At 34.6% G+C, this 22,276-nt stretch overlaps 2 protein-coding genes across 2 annotated transcripts; one reads left to right on the top strand and one right to left on the bottom strand.

The window, feature by feature from the left end:
* The first annotated feature begins 494 nt into the window (after positions 1–494).
* Positions 495–1,873, top strand: LOC118490517. The gene is made up of 3 exons (XM_035988195.1): positions 495–812; positions 903–965; positions 1,539–1,873. Exons 1-3 carry the CDS (start codon positions 722–724, stop codon positions 1,871–1,873), a joined length of 489 nt encoding a protein of 162 aa, XP_035844088.1. The 5' UTR covers positions 495–721.
* A 3,866-nt stretch (positions 1,874–5,739) lies between these two features.
* On the bottom strand, positions 5,740–7,474 carry LOC110932210 (protein FAR1-RELATED SEQUENCE 5-like). The gene is made up of 3 exons (XM_022175562.2): positions 6,603–7,474; positions 6,249–6,507; positions 5,740–5,958 (listed from the first exon to the last, which is right to left on the bottom strand). The coding sequence occupies exons 1-3, from the start codon at positions 7,319–7,321 to the stop codon at positions 5,740–5,742; spliced, it is 1,197 nt and encodes a 398-aa protein (XP_022031254.1). The 5' UTR covers positions 7,322–7,474.
* Positions 7,475–22,276: the final 14,802 nt, after the last annotated feature.

The following is a 22,276-nucleotide window of genomic DNA, read 5'->3' as shown; positions in this document are numbered from 1 at the left end:
ATGGTGTTTTATCTGGAATCCCCAGCAATATGCCATGAACAATGTCACCAGATAAAACACCACGCCATGATTCAAGTCATGGTGTTTTATCTGGAATCCCCAGCAACCTTCTATGAATATAACACCATACAACTTAATAGAACACCAGAATAAAACACTATGATACACATTAACCTGCATCGCTGGACTCCCTAAATATATTTTGTTCAAATCGGAGAAGATGATCTGAATCGGAGTTCGGAGAAGACGATGACGGAAGGTTAACAAGATGACGTGAACTGTGATCAATCCCTAAACATTCTCATAGTCAGTTTTTTTTTCAGTTGTATTGTAAATCAATTAAATGACAAAAAAATACAATTACTAATCTACCCTTTTGAATTAATTAAGAGGAGGGACACTTGTCATTCCAAGATTATTTCTTACACTTCTTACAAAAGACCCACTTTTTACAGGATCCTCTACCTATATATATATATATATATAGGGGGCGGTTCCCCTAAGAAGCCTATTTTGCCTAAGTTGCCTAAGAAGCAATCTACACCATGTTTTTAAACAACCAATGGACCAGATTAAATCCCTAATATTAAACTAGATAAGTAAACAATTAAAACGCGCGGGGGTATTTTCGCCATAAACAAAAAAATAGTACTGGACAAAAAGGAAAGCAGTTATTGACGATTCAAAACAGTTCTTCTTCACTCTCTCTCAAAACTTCCCAATGGCTAAGAAACGTCCCCTAAAATCGACAATAAGAGAGACGAAAATCGAACAAACAACAACAAAAACAGCATCAACGATGGATTCAGAGAGTACGTTCCATTTTTTTTTGCATTTTGGTGTATTCGTTTCAATTTTGTACGGTTTTTCTAAGTTTCTTCGAAATCAAATCGATTACACAGGTTCTAAGAGATCTACAAGAAGCCAGAAGCATAAAGAAACAAAACCTGATGACGATTTCGAAGGTTTGTTAAGGATCTGTAAACGAACAGATTTCTAGGGTTTTAATATGTCTAAACTGATTCATGTTCTGCATTTTATAAAACAGATCCATCGTTGTGTTTTAATGAAATAGTGCTGGTTTATTTTTTGTGCTGGTTTATTTTATGTGCTGGTTTAACCTATGTGCTAGTTTAGTGTTTTAGAAATATCTAGCACAAAGTTGTGGTTGGTTTTCTGGTTTTGAAATCGGTGCTGGTTTAACTTCCGTGCTAGTTTAGTGTTTTTTAAGAAACTAGCACAAAGTTCTAGTTGGTTTTTTGGGTTCCAAATATGTGCTGGTTTACTATCTGTGCTAGTTTACTATCTGTGCTAGTTTATTGCTTTAGAAGAAACTAGCACAAAGGGTTTAGTGTTTTCTAGTAAACTAGCACAAATTCTAGTTGGTTTACCGTCTGTGCTACTTTAGTGTTTTAGAAGAAACTAGCACAAGTGGTTTTTTTGGGTTCCAAATCTGTGCTGGTTTACCGACTGTGCTACTTTTAAATTCAGGAGATAAGTAATATAAGTTTCAGTTGCTTTTTTGTGTGTGAAAACAGAGCTGTACAATCCCAAACCACTACAAATTGTACAACCAGGAGAACCAATCCCTACTTTTGATAATGAACCTTTGCATCCCATTCCACTAAAAGTTGTAAGACCAACAAAAAAGGAATATTATATGAGTCCGAAATTTTGGAATGAAGTAGCAATCTGGGGGCCAAACTATACCAATCATCCTACTTCTGGTGGTGAACCTTCAGATCCCATAAAAGAAGAGATTGATGAGAAACCTGAAATCTCAGTTGTACAACCCAAAAAAGAAGAAGATGATGAAAAACAAAAGATCCCCATCCTACAACCTAAACATGAAGAAGATGAGGAAAACCTATAATCTCAGTCAAGAATTTTGGAAGGAAGTAGCAATCTAGCCAGCTCCTGCTATGATCATCATGTTTATGTTGTTTGTTTTAGTTTTCTAATGTTATCAATGCTGTTATGTATTATGATCATGTTTTTCTGAACCTTATGTAACAATGATGTTTTGAATTATAAAAATCATGGTTTATTATGTATTAAATGATCAAAATGGTACTGGTTATTGTTTTTTTAATATATAGTACACTTTATAACTTGTGCTGGTTACTATGTTTCTTCTGAAATTACTTGCAGGCTCATCAGACAGTGACTTCGAACAACCGGAAAAGAAACAAAAAACAGCACTAAAAGCTGTTGCCACAAACGTTGAACCTATACGATCAACACTTTTCAAGGAATTTGATAAGAAAAAAAGAATTAGAATCAGGAACAGCCCAAAAAACCTTGCTCAATTCATGCAAGTGTTATCTGACGAACAGAAAGCAGAAGTAGATAACATGGGATTTGAAAGCATGAAGAACTTTGATATAACAAAAATACCAACTGATCTGGGATACTGGCTCGCTAACAATTATGAACCTACAATCAACACACTGAATCTAGGTACACATAATGTAGTGATAACACCTAACCTAGTACAAGAAGTTCTTGGCATACCAATGGGTAAAGTGAAGGTTAAGGAGTTGACTAAACCATCAATGAGTGATCCAGTTGTTGCAGAGTTTAGAAATCAATTTAAAATTGATGATGAACTGCCAAAAATGCATCATATTATTCATGTTGTGAAAGAACAGAAGGAGAGTGGAAGGCTATTTCAACTGAACTTTCTTGTAATGTTCAACTCAATAATGGCAGAGCTCACACACGGTGGCAACGTCAACATGAAATTCCTTACAACATTGCAACCTGATGTAGATATTAAGGATGTTGACTGGTGCAGCTACGTGATCGACTGCTTGAACAGAAAGACAACAAGCTGGTTCCAATCTAAAGCAGCACATTACATCGGACCGATAACATTTCTAGTGGTATGTTGTAGTTATCTAAAAATGATTTATATTTATTGTTTTTTATCAAACATAATAACAAAAACTAACTTGTAAATCAATCAGTTGGTTTATGCGCATGATACATACCAAAGAACAAATCCAACACAGAAGATGATACCAGCTGTAATGTATCATAAAAATGATACAATTAAAAAGCTTGGTCCGGTGGTGAAAAGCAATAAAAGAAAGAGAAGTGAAAAAGATGGGAAACCAGCACAGAAACTCACCTTGACAACACAAACAGCTACTCAAAAGGTGGTGAAGAGTAAGAAGAAAACAAGTTTGAAAGCAGCAACAACTGGTGAAAAACGAAAGAATTTGAAGGTAAAACTGAAGATAAAGAAAAAAGCACCAGCTGAACAACCTCTATCCACATATCAACAAATCTCAAAGGAAACTGATGAAGCTAGAAATCATTACTTTAGTGACTTCCCAGAATCTCTAGACATTACACAAAGTTTGGACATTCCATAATCCCAGGAAAAACTCTCACAAATTCCACCTACAAATCCAACAAGTGGAGTGGTAATTTCTATTTTATTGTGTTTATCTGTAGTATTACTGAAAAAAGTGCTGGTTTAGATGGTTATTGAAAAAATGTGCTACTTTTATGACATTTGTTAAAAAATGTGTTACTTTTATGACATTTAGTGTTTGGAATGTTAAATTGTGCTAGTTTATACCTAGTATATGTTAGTTTAATGTTAGAATTTGGAATGTGAAATTGTGCTGATTTATGTGCTAAAGTGTGCTGGTTTAAATGGATTATAAAACTGTGCTAGTTTGAAATGTGCTACTTTTATTGTAAACTTTTATCATGTATATGTAAAAATAAAAATGGAAAATGTGCTACTTTTACAATTTGTGCTACTTTATAAAAAGAATGTGCTACTTTTACAATTTGTGCTACTTTATAAAAAGAATGTGCTGGTTATCTTTTCAGGAATGGATTTGTCTGATAAAATCCAAAACAAAAGAGCTGGACATGCATGTCAAAGAAACACACGAAATGATTGCAGAATGTTTAACAAAGTACAAAGGTGAGGAGGTTGTGGATGCTGTGGATGAGTGGAGAAAAAGATTGGTAGTATATGGTGAAAAGTACAATTTCGAGAAGCAAGAATCAGAAGCAGGGAATGAAGAAAAGAAAAAAGGAGGAAGTGGAGAGAAGACAGAAGGAGGGAATAAAAAGGAAGAAGGGAATGAAGTTAAACTTACCCAATCACAAAAAAAAATGGTGGTCTCACAATTTGATTCAACTCCTTTCAGAATCACCAGTTCAATGTGGCCAGAGATTATAAAAGAAATAGAAAAGGCAGAACAGGTAGCAAGCAGCAAAAAAGATGGTGCTGATCATGGAGTTGGCGGTGAAGAAGAAAAGGATGCAGGTGGAGAAAAGGTTAAAGATGGTAAACCTGATGGGGAAACAACAAAGAAAGGAGGTGAAGATGCTAATGAACCACCAAAGGGAGAAAGTGACACTGCTGGTCAACCAGCAAAGAAAGAAGGAAATGAGGCTGCTGGTCAACCAGCACAGCAAGGAGAGGTTTTTAAAACACCAGAAAATGAAACCAAAAAAGACAGTGAAAAACAAGAATTCATAGGTGAAGAAGAAAAGGATGCAGGTGGAGAAAAGGTTAAAGATGGTAAACCTGATGGGGAAACAACAAAGAAAGGAGGTGAAGATGCTAATGAACCACCAAAGGGAGAAAGTGACACTGCTGGCCAACCAGCAAAGAAAGAAGGAAATGAGGCTGCTGGTCAACCAGCACAGCAAGGAGAGGTTTTTAAAACACCAGAAAAGGAACCCAAAAAAGACAGTGAAAAACAAGAATTCATAGGTGAAGACCTAAACGCCGGAGACCAAAGAAAAGCAAACGTACAACTCACCCTGCCGAACCTTTATGTTCACCATATATGCAGCGAGTTGTACAAATAAAAACAAAAACTGAAAAAATTGAATTAAGGATAGCCGAATGGATGTTCTCGACAGTTGACGACCCCTGGTAAGTATAAAAACCAACAAAATCTTAATTGGATAAAAATAAGTATTTAAACTAATGTGTATTACAACAATGCAGGGTGTTTATATTTGAGACAGCATTTAACACAAACCTTTCAAGGGTATTTCTGGAGTCGCTTCACCCGAACTTATACATACATGTCCAAGTCCTAACAGCTTGGTCATTGGTACTAAACAGTAAAGAGGTCTACAGAAGCAAAGGTTCACCGGCAAGAGTTTTCTGCCCATGCAACATGCTGGTATGTTTTCTAATATGTGCTGGTTTTAATAACAGATTAGAAAAAGCACATTTAACAAAATGTGCTGGATTATTACACATTGTGCTGGTTTTGAAATATTAATGTTTTATTAATAGCTGGTTAGTCTAATATATGAAATGCTATTATTGTGCTGGTTCATAACACATTGTGCTGGTGCTGGTTTATAACACATTGTGCTGGTTTCTGTGCAGGGAGAAAACAACTTCAAACCAAAACTGAACAAAAAGACCTGCACACAAAATTTCAGAGAAAACATTGCCGCGACATTGATGACTACCGAGTTTGGAACTATTAGGAAAGTGGACATGTTGTTCATTCCAATACTACAAAACAAGCACTACTACATTGTATGTTTTGATTTCAAGGGAGAAGCCATCAAGATTATAGACAACATGAAAGGGAAAGCAAAAGCACAAAAAATGGCACGTGCTAAAAGAGTGGTAATATATTGATGCCCATTAATTCTGTGCTGTTTATTTTAATTATATTTGTGATGCTTAGGGATTTTGATTTTGAAAATTTTCAAATTACAGAAAGAAATTGTATGTGATTACCTTGAAGTTGAATACCCAACAATGCACCCAAAGATGTCGCCCTTGGAACCAGAAATAATGAAAATATCAGACAGCCAGCTGTTACTAGTAAGGTTGTACTTAATCATTAAATCACACCATTGTGTCTCAAACTGTGCTGGTTCAAGAGCATCAGTCCATACAACATCACATATATCTTCTTTAAAAACCTCATCTTGTGATAGCTCAGTACCAACCTATAACAAAAAAAAAATAATTAGTATATTAAAACAGCAAACAAATCCTAAAATGTGCTGGTTTATATGTTAAAGTGTGCTAGTTGATGTATAAACTTAAACTATGATGCTTAAACTGTGATGGTTTAAAGAAAGTGTGCTGGTTTAAAAGTGTGCTGAGTTATATGCCAAAGTGTGCTGGTTTATATGCTAAAGTGTGCTGGTTTATATGCTAAAGTGTGCTGGTTTAAATGGATTGTTTAAAGTGTGCTGGTTTATATGCTAAAAGTGTGCTGGTTTAAGAAAGTTACCTTTTCAGAAACTTTGATCATTATATGCCACATACACAAACGATGTCTGGTATCTGGGAAAACATCTCGGATGGCAATTTTCATTGCAGCGTCCTGATCAGTCACAACCACCTTAGGTGCAACACCAAAAGCCTTCAAAAAACTTTGAAGAAGCCATTTATATGATTCAGCAGTTTCAGATGCTAACAAAGAACCAGCAAACGTGACATTGTGATGATGATTATCGATTCCAGTGAACGGAACAAATACCAAGTCATACCTAAAAATTGAATTGATTATATTACAACTGCTTGCTGAATTGTGCTAGTTTAATAAAAATATGAATAAATGATCTACAAAAAGTGAATAAAATACCTGTTCGTACGGAACGTAGCATCAAAAGACATAACATCCCCAAAGACCTCATAATTCAGTTTCATTTCTTCATCAGCCCAAAATAATCCAGCAAGAGCACCTTTTTCATCACAATAAAATTCACAAGAAAAATTCGGCAAATACAGCTTCTTCTTCATAAGACGTTGGACAGCCATATCCACATCAAACTCTCCAATGAACAAATTAATATCTCTTTTAAAATTTTTACAATCAGTAGACGTCACTCCAACCTTATCAAATCCACCACGAATCTTTCTCATAAGGTTGAATGCCCTAACTGGACCAATATTCATCTCAGAAAAATCAGAAAGCAGTTGCTCTTCAGTGAATGTCAACTTTCTAGACGAAGCTAAAAGATGATAATCCTCTTCATCAACAAAAGAATGATTATGCTCCTCAAATACATGAGAAATTCTATAAGTATTTTTTGGAGTTAAAGACAAACGGATGTGTGCCTTACATCCGGTACGTTTAGAAGGTCTCCTCCTTCGGTCATTTAACTTTTTATCAGCACCAACACTATCATTTACCGTGTCAACAGCACAGGATGTCGCTGAACCCTCTTTCGCACAAACAAAGTACTTTCTAATCACAACACCATTTTTTGAAGATTGAGTATGCTTTCGACCCTCAAACCCAGATAACTTAGCATACTTCTTATAGAAATTAAAGGCAGAATCAATTGACTGGAAATGCATACCAACTACAGGTTTGGAAGAATCTGGAACAATAGGAGTATAATACTGATTACCAGTAGTTGGACAGATACGAACTCCTGAACAAATCAAAAAACCAGAACAAATAAAAGATATCAGCACAAACTTTACAATAAACCAGCACAAAAAACAAGCACAACTTTACCAGACAAACTAGCACAAAATAAAGATATCAGCACAACTTTACAAACCTACACTTTAAATATGATGTAATATAAAAAAACCAGCACAACTTCAAAAAACCAGCACAACTTCAGAACTACACTTTTAAATAAAAACCAGCACAACTTAGATCAAAACTAAAAACCTAAAAAGTAGATGAAATTAAAACTAGAAGGTATTTTACCATCGAGAGTAGTAGACATCATTAAAATAGAGGAGGATAAATCAGCAAATCAATGAATGAACAGAGGAGCTAGGGTTCCAGCAAATCGATGAAAACGATGAACGATTCAGCAGGATTGATCTCAATCTCGCAGGTACCGGCAAATCGATGAAAACGATCAACGATTCAGCAGGATTGAGATTGAGATTTGCGATTGATTTAGATGAAAACGATCTCGATGAAATTGGTAAGCTCAATGAATGAATGAATGAAAAATATGAAAGAAGGAATGAAAATCGTGTGATTAAAACTAAGTACAGATCTGTTTGAAATTTGCATTTTCCAATATTACCCTTTCATCTAAATTAATGAGATTGCCACATGTAAGCTCAAGATTGCTTCTTAGGAAACTTAGGGAAGATTAAATTCTTAGTTGAACCTCTACCTATATATATATATATATATAGTATTAATTAGTGTAAGGTGTTAAACTAAACAAGAATACATTTTTTTAAGAAAGCAGATTAATTTCATTATAACCATTTTTTTAATTCGAGTTTCGGTTAACCAGTTTTCAATTAACTCAATTTTTGTTTGATTTCGGTTCGGTTTCGGTTAACACTTTTGTTATTACTCACCCTTAGGCCTTAGACACTACTAATTACATAATATATCAATTTTTTTAATTACAAATATGATAGCAATAATATACTCAAATTAAAGAAAATAAAATATCATTTATATGGTGTAATTTAAAAAAAATATATATTCACATGCTAAAAAGTTATGACCATTTAAAAATCGTTAGGGTGGGAGGGTGGTTAGTTTTTTATAAGAGGATAAAATGTATCGTTCGGGGGTAAGTTTTTATAAGGGGATAAAATGTAACTATTAATTTCTATAATTTTGTTAAAGATGAGGGTTTAATCACTTGACATTCTGTAGCTATTAACATTTTAGAATAATGACTAAGTACGTTGGGTTTTAATCACTTGTACACTAAGGCATCATCTACTTGTACATTTTAATCCACACGTCAATATTGATCGAGACAACTATCAAAACATTAACAAAAATGAGTAGGTCGTCACAGTACTTTTGAATTTTTTTTAAACATTATAGTTTATAAGATATGCCATAAATATGTAAAAGAATTATGAGTTTTTTGTTGAGGGAGAAAAGTGTACCTAATTACCCATAATTATGTTAAAACTTAAGGATTTAAGTGTAATGGGATGGGGGTTAAAATTTAAAAGACTAATTTACCCTTGTTTTAAAGTGTGTTTATAAATTAACAGGGAAAAAGTTCTTACTTTTTTGGTATTTTAAAATTTCCGTCTATCATGTATTATAATATAGTACAGATAATATAATATAACTCAAAGTCTCAAACCCATAATATAATATGTGTTACTTGTCCGTCTTTTTCCTTTAAAAATCAACATGTTTGTTTATTTTTATTTAACCAATATTCGCGGGTTAACAAGAGCACGACCTGTTTGTGTTTACGGGTTGAATCCAATGGTTTGTGTTTGCAGGTTGGCAGATTCAACCAGACACAAACTTGAAAATTTGACATGAATCAGAAGATCATGTCAAGCATGTAAACCCAAGCATTACACCAATATTCGCGGCTTGACAAGAGCACGACCCGTTTATTTTAATTTTAATTTTTAATTTTTAATTTTTACTTTTTAACTTTTAACTTTAATTTTTAATTTTCAGCTTCTAATTCTTATTTTTTAATTTTTATACATATTAAAACTTTAAAATTACAATTTTACAAACCAAAATGCATACAAAGCAAATACATTTTAATTATGAAATCTTATTTCAATTTCCCTTTTAGTTTTAAACTTTGACATAAACTGCCGAATCAATTTAACTTATAACATAAAAAACATTTTAGTAAAATAAAATTAAAAAAATAAAGGGGTTAAACTGGTCAATCGACAGGGTTGACACAAACATGACCGTTTAACTATATATGTTTGCAAGTTCAGCCTAAAACAGACCCGACTCGTTTGTACGTATATTTCGTGTTATGTCTGTGAAGTGTCATAAATTCAGACCCCATAATTCATGAGAATGCTTGACATAGCTATGCACAATACTTTTCGCAAATTCTAGTTTTGTTTGAAAATGACATATTTATGTGAAAATAAATTTTACAGTCGCGTCATAGACTTTTCATATGGCATGGTAATGTCAGTAGAAATAGGGGAAATTACCAAAATGTCAGTTGACGAATATGATTTAGTAAAACGTTATCCTCATGCGTCCTTGGAATGGGGCCTCAAGCATGGGATGCGCCAGGGCCGTTCCAACGTTTCTAGAGGCCTTATCTAAGCAAACTACAAAGGCGAGGCCACTTCGAATTGGTATAAAAAACATAAAAAGTCTCAATCGCAAGCACAATATTAAAATTCAAAGATTCAAAGTATCAATTAGGGTTTTAAGGCAAACAATGATTTCTCCCCAATAATTTATCCTAATTTCACTTCAAATTTTATATAGATACTGATTATAAAAAACAGGCGTTAACTATTGCGACGCCAATAATTTCCCCTAATTTCACCTCAAATTTCTCCTCAGTCGACGACATCATTGAGCGGAATTAGCATATGCGATTTACACTTAGCTAGAATGACGATGTCAGCCTAAATTAATTACGAATTACTTCTCCTCAGTCAGTGACATCATTGAGCGGAATTAGCATATGCGAGTTACACTTAGCTAGAATGACGATGTCGTGTTGATCAGTTCTGTTTTAATCATAATGGAAAACATGAATAACATACCTGATTGCAGCAGTACAGGCTAGTAGAGAATCCAGATGGAGATGTAGCAATAGTGTTTGACATGATTGTCAGCTTGGTCTGGTTCCTCCTTAGGGTGCAATCTAATGATGGTGATAAAGAAAACCGATAAACGGTAACCGGTATAGGAGAGGAGGCGATTTGATGTTATGAGAGTAATTAGGTTATGTGTCTAACCTTAGAACCTCTACATAAGTCTCCTTATATATGCACCCAAGAGGAAACTTGTAAGACCCTTGTCATTATTTAATGGTTTTCGTAAAGTATACGATAAACAACATGTAATTATGACTACATATACTTTGTAAAATACGAATTTTGTTTAAACTTTACAATTTTAAAATAATACAACATAACATAACTGAGTTCGTCGTTTAAAAGTTACGACGAAACGATGTGCGGAAGCTTTTTATCTTATTCGTGTTCGGTTCTTCGTTGAGCTTGATCGTCATCCGGCATCCAAGGATATTCCTACATTTCATAAACCATGAAATGTTTAGTCATTCGAGCTTATAATTTGTTTAAAATCAAGCCCGGATATTAAAACGAACAAGAAGCAAACATTTTTCAGCTTTTATGCCTCTCGCGCCACGCGAGAGGCTCAGTTTACTCTTTCGTGTGGCGCGCCAGTATTACCTTACTTCCTCGCGTGGCGCGAGGGAGACCATTTTCCAGCGAGTGCAGGTTCTGGTCTTGCATTTCAGCCCTGTTATGTTTTTAATCGAAATTCGAACTTTAAAGTATCATAACTTTTATCTACTTATCCTTTTTACTCGGTTCTTTTTCCTACGTGTTTGTAATAAAAATACGCATCAATTTATCCTATTTTCCGCATATGAAACCTGAATTACAAACGATTAGTTTATAATTTCTTATTTCATTTATTCGACCCATTTGTTTTAAAAGTTTACAACCTTGTTTCTAATTAACCATTTAGCGTACATCAACATGCTTAACTCAAAATCTATAGTTCGGGTTTGTAACTTTTTATGAATTACGCGGCTAGTACTCAATCTATGCACATAATTCTTTTGACCCGTTTCGAAGACTTAAACCTTCTAAGTTTAAATCTTCCCTTTGGTTATGCACAATCCACTTTATACTTATCTATAACTCACATTATCATAATACACGTTCTTAAACGGCTCATAAAGACCGTTTACCTGGTTTAGCGTTCATGGGTATTTTGGTCAATTTCAGTCCCTTGTTTTACGACGAAGGGCTTTCACTAATATTTGACCAACATATTACTTCTAACTATAATTTAAATTATGCGTACCTGGCTCGGGTCAACATATAGACTCGTTTTGTACCTTTCTTTTATTAGCCGCTACCTTATAGCGACGCAATAATCCACTTCCCGTTCACTCCTGTGAACATCTAACTTGACAGCCAAACATTAGTCGATATTGTCAAATGGTGTCGTCACCACCATTTGACCCATTTAGTCTTTATGACCAAATATTTATACTTATGTCAACACATGGTTTTTAATTACCCATTGACACATCCGACCCATTTCGGATTTTACCACAATTTCCTTTTTCTTACGTTTTTAACTTGTTTTGGCTTACGCCATGGGTATCCTTTTAATCTCAACTTACATTTAGTCAACACGTGACTAATTTACCCTTTTGCCCTTTTTCCCATTACTAGTTACGCTATAAGGTAACCTTAAGGAAAACTTATTAACTCTTAGTCATTTCACGACTAAATTACCATTTTGTCCATTTTTACCATTAACCATGATTTTGATCGTTTTTATTCATTCCGACTCATTTCGTTTCGTGTCGGAACTCAAATTTCGAATATAATCGGTTGTCACCTTTATCACCTATAAAATACATACGTATACTACAATGGGTGTAAGCTTTACTTACCTTGCATCCGAAGTACGCTTTCCCTTTACACATGATTCGTTTGACCCGCTTCCTTTCCAAACCTCCACCTAGCTTGTCAAGCGTCAAACTATCATCATGATTCGTAAGACGGTTAGATTAGTCATAATCATTTACGACTATACCATCCTACGGGTTTTATGTCGAATTTATCATTCGACCATATCAAAATTATCATTCGATCTAATCATTGGTCGGTTTCACTTTTTAAAAGTCAACTGACTTATCAACATATTCATATGCACATTTGGTTCATTGAACTCGCCTAGGCTTATTTCATTCCAACTCTTAACGAAATCAAATTTTACATACTAACTAGTAGGCCACGATTTCATTTTGGCATTCCATATCACTGAAAATGGGCTGTATTTTGTGACTTGTTTAACCTGTTTACAAGTCTTCAAAAATTATGATTTTTTTATGTGGCGTACCACTCGGAGTGTTAGACATTGTGTTAAAATTTCAAGATCTAACTCTTTACCAAAAATTCGTAAAAATTCATTTACTAAGCTGCAATCAGATTCGTCACTTCTGACTGCAGCTTACGAAAAAATTCATTTAAAATTCCTCGTTTATCCGATTGACGAAATTCCAATTGGCGATTCTTTTAATCACTTAAAAATTTCTACAGTAAGAATTTGAGATCATAACTCAATTCCTAAATTGAGTTATGACATTCGTAATGGGCTGCAAATTCTGCCAGAAAACGTAGCTTGAACCTTTGATACGGAAAAATTCATAAAACGCTCAATTTTCGTCGAAAAAATACGATTTCAGTGGGGTTTTAAAGATATTTCCTAGAATTACATTTTAGGCTCAAGAAACACAGGTTTTTGTCACGTTTTGTCCATGTTATAGCCAATACAAGTCGGCTGTAAATTCTGATCAGAAGCTGATTGAATTCATCTTTCAATTTAAGCATGTTCATGACATCATAACACTAGTTTTAGCAATCAAAACCCTAAAAACATCACATACATGAATTTAGCATCAACAAATCTGAATTTACTTCATATTTCTACTTAGGGTTTGTTCCTAAGCAATCACACTTCATTAATTCGGCCATAGCCTCTACGATTCATACATAGATCGCATCATGCAAAGTTAACTAATTTTCACAACTTCATGAATGTCAAAAATTCGACATACTTTACGATCCCCTTGACTTGGTGATCGTTTATATATATATATTCCAATCTGAATTTGGCCTTCGTTTGATCCTCCAATTGAAGATATTGTTGAGCTAGGGTTTATAACCCTTTTTCTCCTGGCTCTGGTCGATCACAGGAACACACACGTATGTGTGTGTTTTTGTTTAATTAATTTGTTTTAATTAAAACTTCATTCCATTTGCCCATGTTTAGTCCCTCAACTTTTGTAGAGTTATACAAGTATTATCAATCTAGTTTCATTGGCATTTTGACAACATTTAACTAACTAGGTTGATATTCCTAGTTACCTTAATGGGTTCGGGGAGTTAACATCCCGTTTTATTTTGAGTCCCATTAACTCGGGACTCTTATAAACTTTATTTCCTCTAAAGCGTTTATTCCCTTTTAATTTAATATTAGATTTAGTTATTTAAATCCTAATAGTTACCGGGTTAATTTCACCACTAACGGTATTTTACCCGTTCATTATTATTAACGTGGTTTGATTGCCAAACCCGTTTTCAGGGTGTTACAAAACCCTAATTAGTTAATAATGGTAATAAGGCCCATCAACAATTACCAACTAATTATTTAATAGGTTGTTATATATTTTGATCTATATAATGTAAATGATTATAATGACTACTAGATTAAATATAACATAATATATATTTAATCTTACATTCTCCCAGTCAGCCGAATAATCATTTACTATGAGTATTAGATAAGCCTGATCAGGAGTTAACACTCATAGCCTTAAACAAGTACTATAGCAGAGAAATACAGCCGTTGAATCATTATGCGACTCAGGACCCCCATTAGTCATACTATAGCCTTAATTTAAAACATAATCGTTATGATCAAAATAAGCATAAGCCCTTTGTTTGATTTGTAATTTTATTTGTCTATATGCCATTATGTCGGCTTGACATATTCTTAGAGACATACAAAATCAAATTGATGAGGAAAATTAACTAATAGTTAGTCATTCATAGTACGATATGCAATTGCACACGACCATTAATTAATACCCGTCTATGAGCTCTCTTAATAAGACTTATGGGTAATAGCCCTTCAGTTATAGGATCCTTAAGCATATCATGAATGTATTTGATACAAAACTTAGTTTTCTCAATTCGTTCATAAACGAATAATTAATTGCGTATCGAAACTTAATGCTGCACCTCTCGAACTGTTACTGTTCAAGGAGTCATGGTAGCTGACTTTATCACACTAAGTCTTCATAATATTAATTATATGGAGTTAATAAACTTATGAGTCCACTGATAAATTTCCAACAACATTTAGTGACTATATTATGTCGTTATAACTTAGGTTATTATTATGAGTTTATTATGACTCCTCCATAAGATAGGTTTTGTCTGCTGATATAAGGATATATACCCGAAATTACATTTTGTCATCTTTGAATATTACAAAGTTAGAGTAATCAACCGGTTTTAGTTCTCACACTTCTTCTTTAAATTGTAGCATCTCGTTTCTTTTAAAGATATTGTAATACTCCATTAGATGTTTCACATTAATCTAGACATATCTAATGTGTTGCAATGTGAGTAATATCTAAACGAGTATAGACTTGAACTTACTTAAGGCTTCTAGTTAATGAAGCGTAAATAAATAATCTCATTTATCGTATTATCCTCTAAAGGAGAGCAATATTGTTTGTTACATGTGTAAGGACCCATTTAAGGTTAAACTGATGGAACGGAACTAATGTCCCATTGGGTCCGTATGTTATGATATCTATCATGTAAGAGATATCTATGAGATCTATTATATCAAAGTTTGTGGTAACAATGCTTTGACTTATGTAACATATACTTGTCAAAAGAATATCATCTATATAGACAAGTTTATCTTAGTTGCTCCTACTCATTTTGAGGTAGATACATTAATCCACTTGATTCTTGATGAAAATAATTACGTTAAGATTTCATCACATTATGATGCTTGCATTAACCCATACATGGATTTTATTGGCTTATAGACAAAATGTTCTTTAACCTTCAGTTTGGAACTTTCATGTTGTTTTATGAACATGTAAATGTGTCAGCCAATTGTTAGGGAAAATTGTTTTTAATGTTCATCTAATGTAGCTTTAAACTATTATAAGCTACTAGAACAGTGATGATACTCAAAGAAATATTTGATAATTTATCTCTTCCTAAGTATAACCTTTGACAATCAATCATGCTTCTTAGTGTCTTAACGTTTATATATTAGGATTTGGTTTAGTTATGAACACGCTTAGATAATTCAATCAAATCCCAAACGTTATACGAACACATAAAATCAGTTTTACTAGAAAACAATTTTATTCCATTCAGAGGATTGATTGACACTAATGGCTTAATTCGAAGAGATAGGATCAGTAAACATTTCCAAAATCCATTTCAACTTCAGTTAGGGAGGTTATGTAATCATCAAAGTTAGTAAGTTTTTAAACCTAGATGACCTCCTAAGTTGACTATTGGCTTTATTAGAAGGTTCAGTTTTATGGATTAGCTCTTGGTTAGGTTGCTATCATTTTCAGGATTCTAAGTTTGTAAGAGTTGGTGCAGTATGGTGTACAAGAGGTGTAATCGGAGTTAAATTCGGAGTCAAATTTAATGACACTCTTCCCCCCGCCTCTTGTATTCCTTGCAAGTCATGATAAGGACTTTGACTGCTCACACTGACCTTAGAAATTTTTAGGAACTCGGGATGTTTAGGGTCAATATTTAACGACCGAAAAAAATTCTAATAGAGAAAAACAAATTAATGACGTTAGTCGTTATAGTTTCTCTTGTTTAGGATTATGTTAGTTCAGGTAAGAAATCTAAGTGTGCCCACAATTAAGCAACAATGAAACTTTTGTAAGTGTAGCATTATATTTTAAAGAGACAAGTTTTGATGGAATAGTGTCGTGATGGAGCGGTGTAACAACTCTCTCTAAAAATTTATACTTAGTAGGTTAAGTATCTATTAAGGAAACCCTAATTGAGAAACCCAAGTGATTCCGCATAAACCCTAAAATTTTCGTAACAATCGGAATCAGGATCAGGGCCCCTAAAACTCAGAGGGGTTAAACCCTAGTAGATATTTATCTTTGAATTTTGCTGTAAAAATGAAATTTGTTCGTACAAGTTACTCAGCAAAGCTACTGGACACGAAACAAACCTAGGCTAGTAAATAGACCCGTCGCGCCACGCGACGGGTGCACCTATCTCTTTCGCGTGGCGCGAGGGAGGACAAATTCCAGATATAAATAGGGGGCAGTGGCACTTGAATTTTGCTGGAAGTTCGACGTTAAAACTCGAATTATACACTGAGTTATAGCAGAAATCGTTCACACACCCACTAATATCGAATCGCTGCCGCAGAACAGGGTAATTACTCGATCACTATTACGATTCATTTTCCGGGATCAATATATCCAAAGAATGTCTAAGTGTCGCCCACTTTGGGTTATACTTTGTCGTTTGTCGTTAATTCGATAAATGAGTTGAAGTATTATACTTTGTCGTTTGTCGTCAATTCGATAAATGAGTTGAAGTATTACACTTTGTCATTCATTGTGAGAATTTGATCTCGTGAGTTATCGTAACTGCTGTATTGATCACTAACCCTGTTTTGTGTGCATTATTGTTGAAATTAGGTTAACAGGGCTAAAATCATATTCTGTCAGTACTAAAGCTGCAATGTGAGTTATTCTTCTTTTATAAACTCTTTTCTCACCGTTTGTGAGCTGTTAAATGTTTTACAATACTCCAAATTATTTTCATAGTTATAACTTACAGTGATTAAGTTTATGTAATCACCAAATTACAGCCGGTATGTGGGGTATTGTGCACTTTACTTGATAATCGTCACCATTGGGGCAGCCATTGGGTGATATGACCATAATCACAGACACCATTGGACAGGTGGGCCAATTGGTCGAGTGGTAAAGTACTGTGGGTAGATTGGTTGATATCAGAAACATTGTAAAAGATCTTACCACTGTGAATTATAATAAATGTGTCATTTTCCAATAACTAGAATAATTCACTCAGTATTTCCCCGCTGACAAAATCTTTTTCAAACATGTTTCAGGTGATCTGCTGTAACTCAGGAAAAATGCAGGGGAAGCATTTCAAGCTTAAGATAGTGGCTCAATATAAAATAAAGAAATATGTTTTATCAGTAAAATCTTATTATTGTAAATTATCGGGGTTTATCCCGAATTGTGAAATAAAATAATCGGGAAAAGTTTTAACTTAGCCGATCCTGTAAATAAATTTTCCGCTGCTAAACTCATAATCAATCAAGTACCGCAAGATTTCTGTCTCGCGGCTCCTGGAACGGGTCAAACCGGGCCGGGGGCCGTGACAGAAACAAGGTGGTATCAGAGCCACTAAGTTAAGCTAATTAAGTATTTAAACGATACTTAATTTTCCTGATTACTATTACGCGATTATGTGTTTATGTGCTTTTAACTGATTATTTGTTAGTTACAGTATGGGTAAACAAAAGTTGCAAGATATCTATCTTAAATTAGATAGATCAATTTACGAAGAAGGAAGTTCGTCCAAAACTAAAATTTCAAAACTCCCTACAATTCCTGAAGAAGGAATATTTGTGCAAAAAGAAAATTATGAATATCCGCTTTCTCCTAGAAAAAGGAATATGATTATTAAGAAAAGTAAGGAGCAAATCAGAGAAAAGAAGATTAAAAAGGAAACACGGGAGTTACTTAAGAAATCACCTTGGGAAGATAAACTCGATGAAAAATGGGCAAATTTGTATATGTTAGCCACTGTGGCAGAACATGCAAATCTCTAGATGCCCTAAATTTAGCGAGCAGCACTTTCCAATAAGTAAATAAATAAAATTTAGTAAAATAAATCTGAGTATGTTCCCCTGTATTTTGTACAAATAGTGTGCAATAAAACTTTCATGTTTATTTGTTAAACTTTGTTCCAAAGTTTTAACTTGATATTTTGTGCATTTTGTATATATGCTACACAGCATGAACGAGATATCTGAAGCTTTTCAGAACCTCAATCTGTACCCAGTGAATATAGAAGTTTCTCATGAATTTACGGGATATGTTGCTGATGTGGACCAACCTATAAAATCTCCTACTCCATCATTGACCAAACCAAAAAGAAAGAAAAAGAAAAATTATGTATGGGGAAGCCGTATACGTAAGAAAAAGCCAGTTACAAAACCTCCTAGAAATAACGACCCTTTAGGAAAAGGAAAGGCAATTATAATCCAGGAAAACCCTAATCAGCAAGAAAAGGAAACTGAAGCCAATGATGAGTCTAGGCTAATGGAAGAACAGTTTGATAAATATTCTCAAGAAATAGAAACAGAAATAGGGCAAGGTTCTAGACCAACTCAGGTAGAAATTGGGGAGAATTCCAACCAAAACCAAAGGTTAACTTTTCAGGAGCAGATAGATATTCTATTGGCCAACTGTGATACTTTACAGCCTGTCAATACGAATATTTTTACCTATCCTATTGAAAATCCACTTCCTATGAATATTGGACCAGCAATACCAGATCCAATAGTACACTTCCAACCTGGGGAAATGGAAGAATGGTGGACAAATGATTGGCAATTCCAAAATATTGTCAACGACCCTTATTCCTTTCTTCCACAGTTTGACCCAGAACCCCTACCTAATCCACCAATGAGCAATGAAAATCTGGCTGAACTTTGCCATTTCGGTGAGGAGTTGATGGATGCAGGGAATAGAATTAGGGAGATAGGGGGACAGATTGCCTGGAAGTATGACGAGAGGGAACTTCGTTTTTAGGATGACAAGTAGGAGGGTGGTGAACCTATCTTTGTATAATAGTAAAAGTAAATAGCGAAACCAGTTGTAACATAATGAATAAAACATTGTAAAATATCGGTGTGTATTGATGCATACTATACTGATATAAAATGGAATCGAGAAACCGATAATTTTGACTTTATGTGTTATAAATTGTTCGATTATTTGTATAAATTGCTAATTGCTAATTACTTATAATAAATTATCATCAGATGGCAAATAATGGTAACAAACCAGTAAATGAAGATAATCAATCGGAGCAACACCCAGAAGATCAATATATGACCAAACAAGATATTGAAAATATTGTTGCTCAAGGAATAGCCAACGCAATTCCAATGTTCGTTGCTGCTATAAAAAGTCCAAACGATCCGCAACATATCATTCCTAGTAAACATACTATCGAAGATAATTTCAGTAATAGTATAAACGGGGGCAATGATCATATAAATCATGACCATGAATCTCAGCACACGTCGCACCCTAAGAAGCGAAAAGCTGCAACACCTGGTTGCACTTTCAAAGAATTCCTTGCTTGTAAACCCGCTGAATTTGCAGGCAACGAAGGAGCAACTGCAACACTGCGATGGTTAGAGAAAACCGAAGCAGTAATTGCAATAAGTAAATGTGCTGAAGAAGATCAAGTCATGTATGCCTCAAATCTGTCTAAGGAAGGAGCACTAGAATGGTGGAACACCGTAATGCAGGCAAAAGGAAGATGAGTGGCTTATGCTATGACTTGGGAAGAATTTAAGAATCTTGTTGAAAGAAAATTCTGTCCTGAGTATGAGAAGGAACAAATGGCAAATAAGTTCCTAAATCATCATATGACAGGGGTAGATTGTCGTGGTTATACTTCGACATTCTTCGAATATGCGAGAGTGGTACCTAACTTGGCTTCGCCAGAACCGGTACTCATTTCTCGATATATTTGGGGATTAATTAGCGAAATTCGCAATATCGTTAAGGCTGCGAGACCTCGTACTATTGACGATGCAGTAGAATTAGCTAATACCCTAACCGACGAACTGATACGTACAAGAGATGAAGATAGGAAGAAAGAATTGGCTCAGAAAATTACCCAACGATTTAGGGTGGGTAATAATAGTAATTTCAAGAAGAAAGGAATGAGACAACCTTCAACCCCGCCATTTTGCAGAAATTGCAGAAGGAAACACTTTGGAAAATGCAATGCAATTTGTAACTTCTGCAAATCTGTAGGCCATAGTGAAGAAAACTGTAAGAAGAAAACTGTAACCTGTTTTCACTGTGGGGAAACAGGACATTACAAAACCGAATGCCCTAAACTGAACAAAATCACTGATAACAAAGGCAAATCAGTTGAAGGAACTGTTAAAAAGAATGCCAGAGCTTTTCAGCTAACTACTCAAGAAGCCGAGCTCATTCCAGATGTGATAGCCGGTACGTTTTTAGTTCACAACGTCTATGCAAAAGTATTATTTGACTCTGGTGCAAACCAAAGTTTTATAAATACTTCATTCTGTCAAGCTCTTAAGTTACCATTGACTACCGTTAGGCAAATTTTTACCGTTGAAACTGCAGATGGGAATTCAGTCAAAATCAATCAGGTTTTGCAAAAAGTAGAAATAGAACTTTCAGGTCATAAATTTGTTGCAAACCTATTGCCTATGAAATTAGCTGAGTTTGATGTTGTGTTAGGAATGGATTGGTTAATAACCAACCATGCTCAAATCATTTGTGATCGGAACTCTATAGAAATTCAAGCACCTACTGGAGAGGTAATTAAGATTTCAGGAGATAAACCCCGGAAGCCATTAAAGTTCATATCAGTAATGAAAGTTACTAATTATGAACGAAAACACGGAATAGTATATATGATTTCAGTAATCATTTGTACTAAAGCCAAGGAACTCAAGGAGATCCCTGTGGTCTCAGAATACCCAGATGTATTCCCAGAAGATTTACCTGGGTTACCACCAGATAGAAAGGTAGAATTTAGGATTCATCTAATTCCAGGAACTACACCGATAGCCAAGGCACCTTATCGATTAGCTCCTACCGAAATGCTAGAATTAAAGAAGCAATTAGATGAATTACTAAGCAAAGGATTTATACAACCTAGTTCATCCCCTTGGGGTGCAGCAGTGTTGTTTGTGAAAAAGAAAGATGGATCAATGAGAATGTGTATTGATTATAGAGAATTGAATAAGGTTACAATTAAGAATCGATACCCATTACCTAGGATTGATGATCTTTTCGATCAATTACAAGGAGCTAGGTATTTCTCTAAAATAGACTTAAGATCCGGATATCATCAGTTGAAAGTACAAGAAGAGGACATACCTAAAACTGCTTTCAGAACTAGGTATGGTCATTATGAGTTTACAGTCATGCCCTTCGGATTAACAAATGCCCCAGCTGCATTCATGGACATGATGAACAGAATCTGTAAACCATATTTGGATAAATTTGTGATCGTGTTCATTGACGATATACTCATTTATTCCAAAAGTCAAGTCGAACATTGTCAGCACTTGCATGCACTCTTAACTTTGTTAAGAAAAGAAAAGTTGTACGCTAAATTCTCGAAGTGTGAATTCTGGCTACAAGAAGTGCAATTCTTAGGACACATGGTAAATCATGAAGGTATTCACGTAGATCCTGCTACGATAGAAGCAATTACCAACTGGAAGGTTCCACAAACTGCAATGGAAATTAGAAGTTTTATAGGTTTAGCCGGTTATTATAGACGGTTTATTAAGGATTTTTCCAATATAGCTGTACCATTAACTAAGCTAACCTGTAAAGCCACTAAGTTTGAGTGGGGACCAAAACAAGAAGAAGCCTTCCGAATTCTAAAACAGAAATTAATCAATGCGCCAATCTTAGCCTTACCAGAAGGAACAGAAGATTTTGAAGTATATTGCGATGC

Source organism: Helianthus annuus, chromosome 3 (genome assembly GCF_002127325.2).
Source record: "Helianthus annuus cultivar XRQ/B chromosome 3, HanXRQr2.0-SUNRISE, whole genome shotgun sequence".
In the NCBI taxonomy this organism is placed as follows: domain Eukaryota; kingdom Viridiplantae; phylum Streptophyta; class Magnoliopsida; order Asterales; family Asteraceae; genus Helianthus; species Helianthus annuus.
The sequence above is the reverse complement of the archived record's forward strand: the minus strand, read 5'-3'. Positions and strand labels throughout refer to the sequence as shown.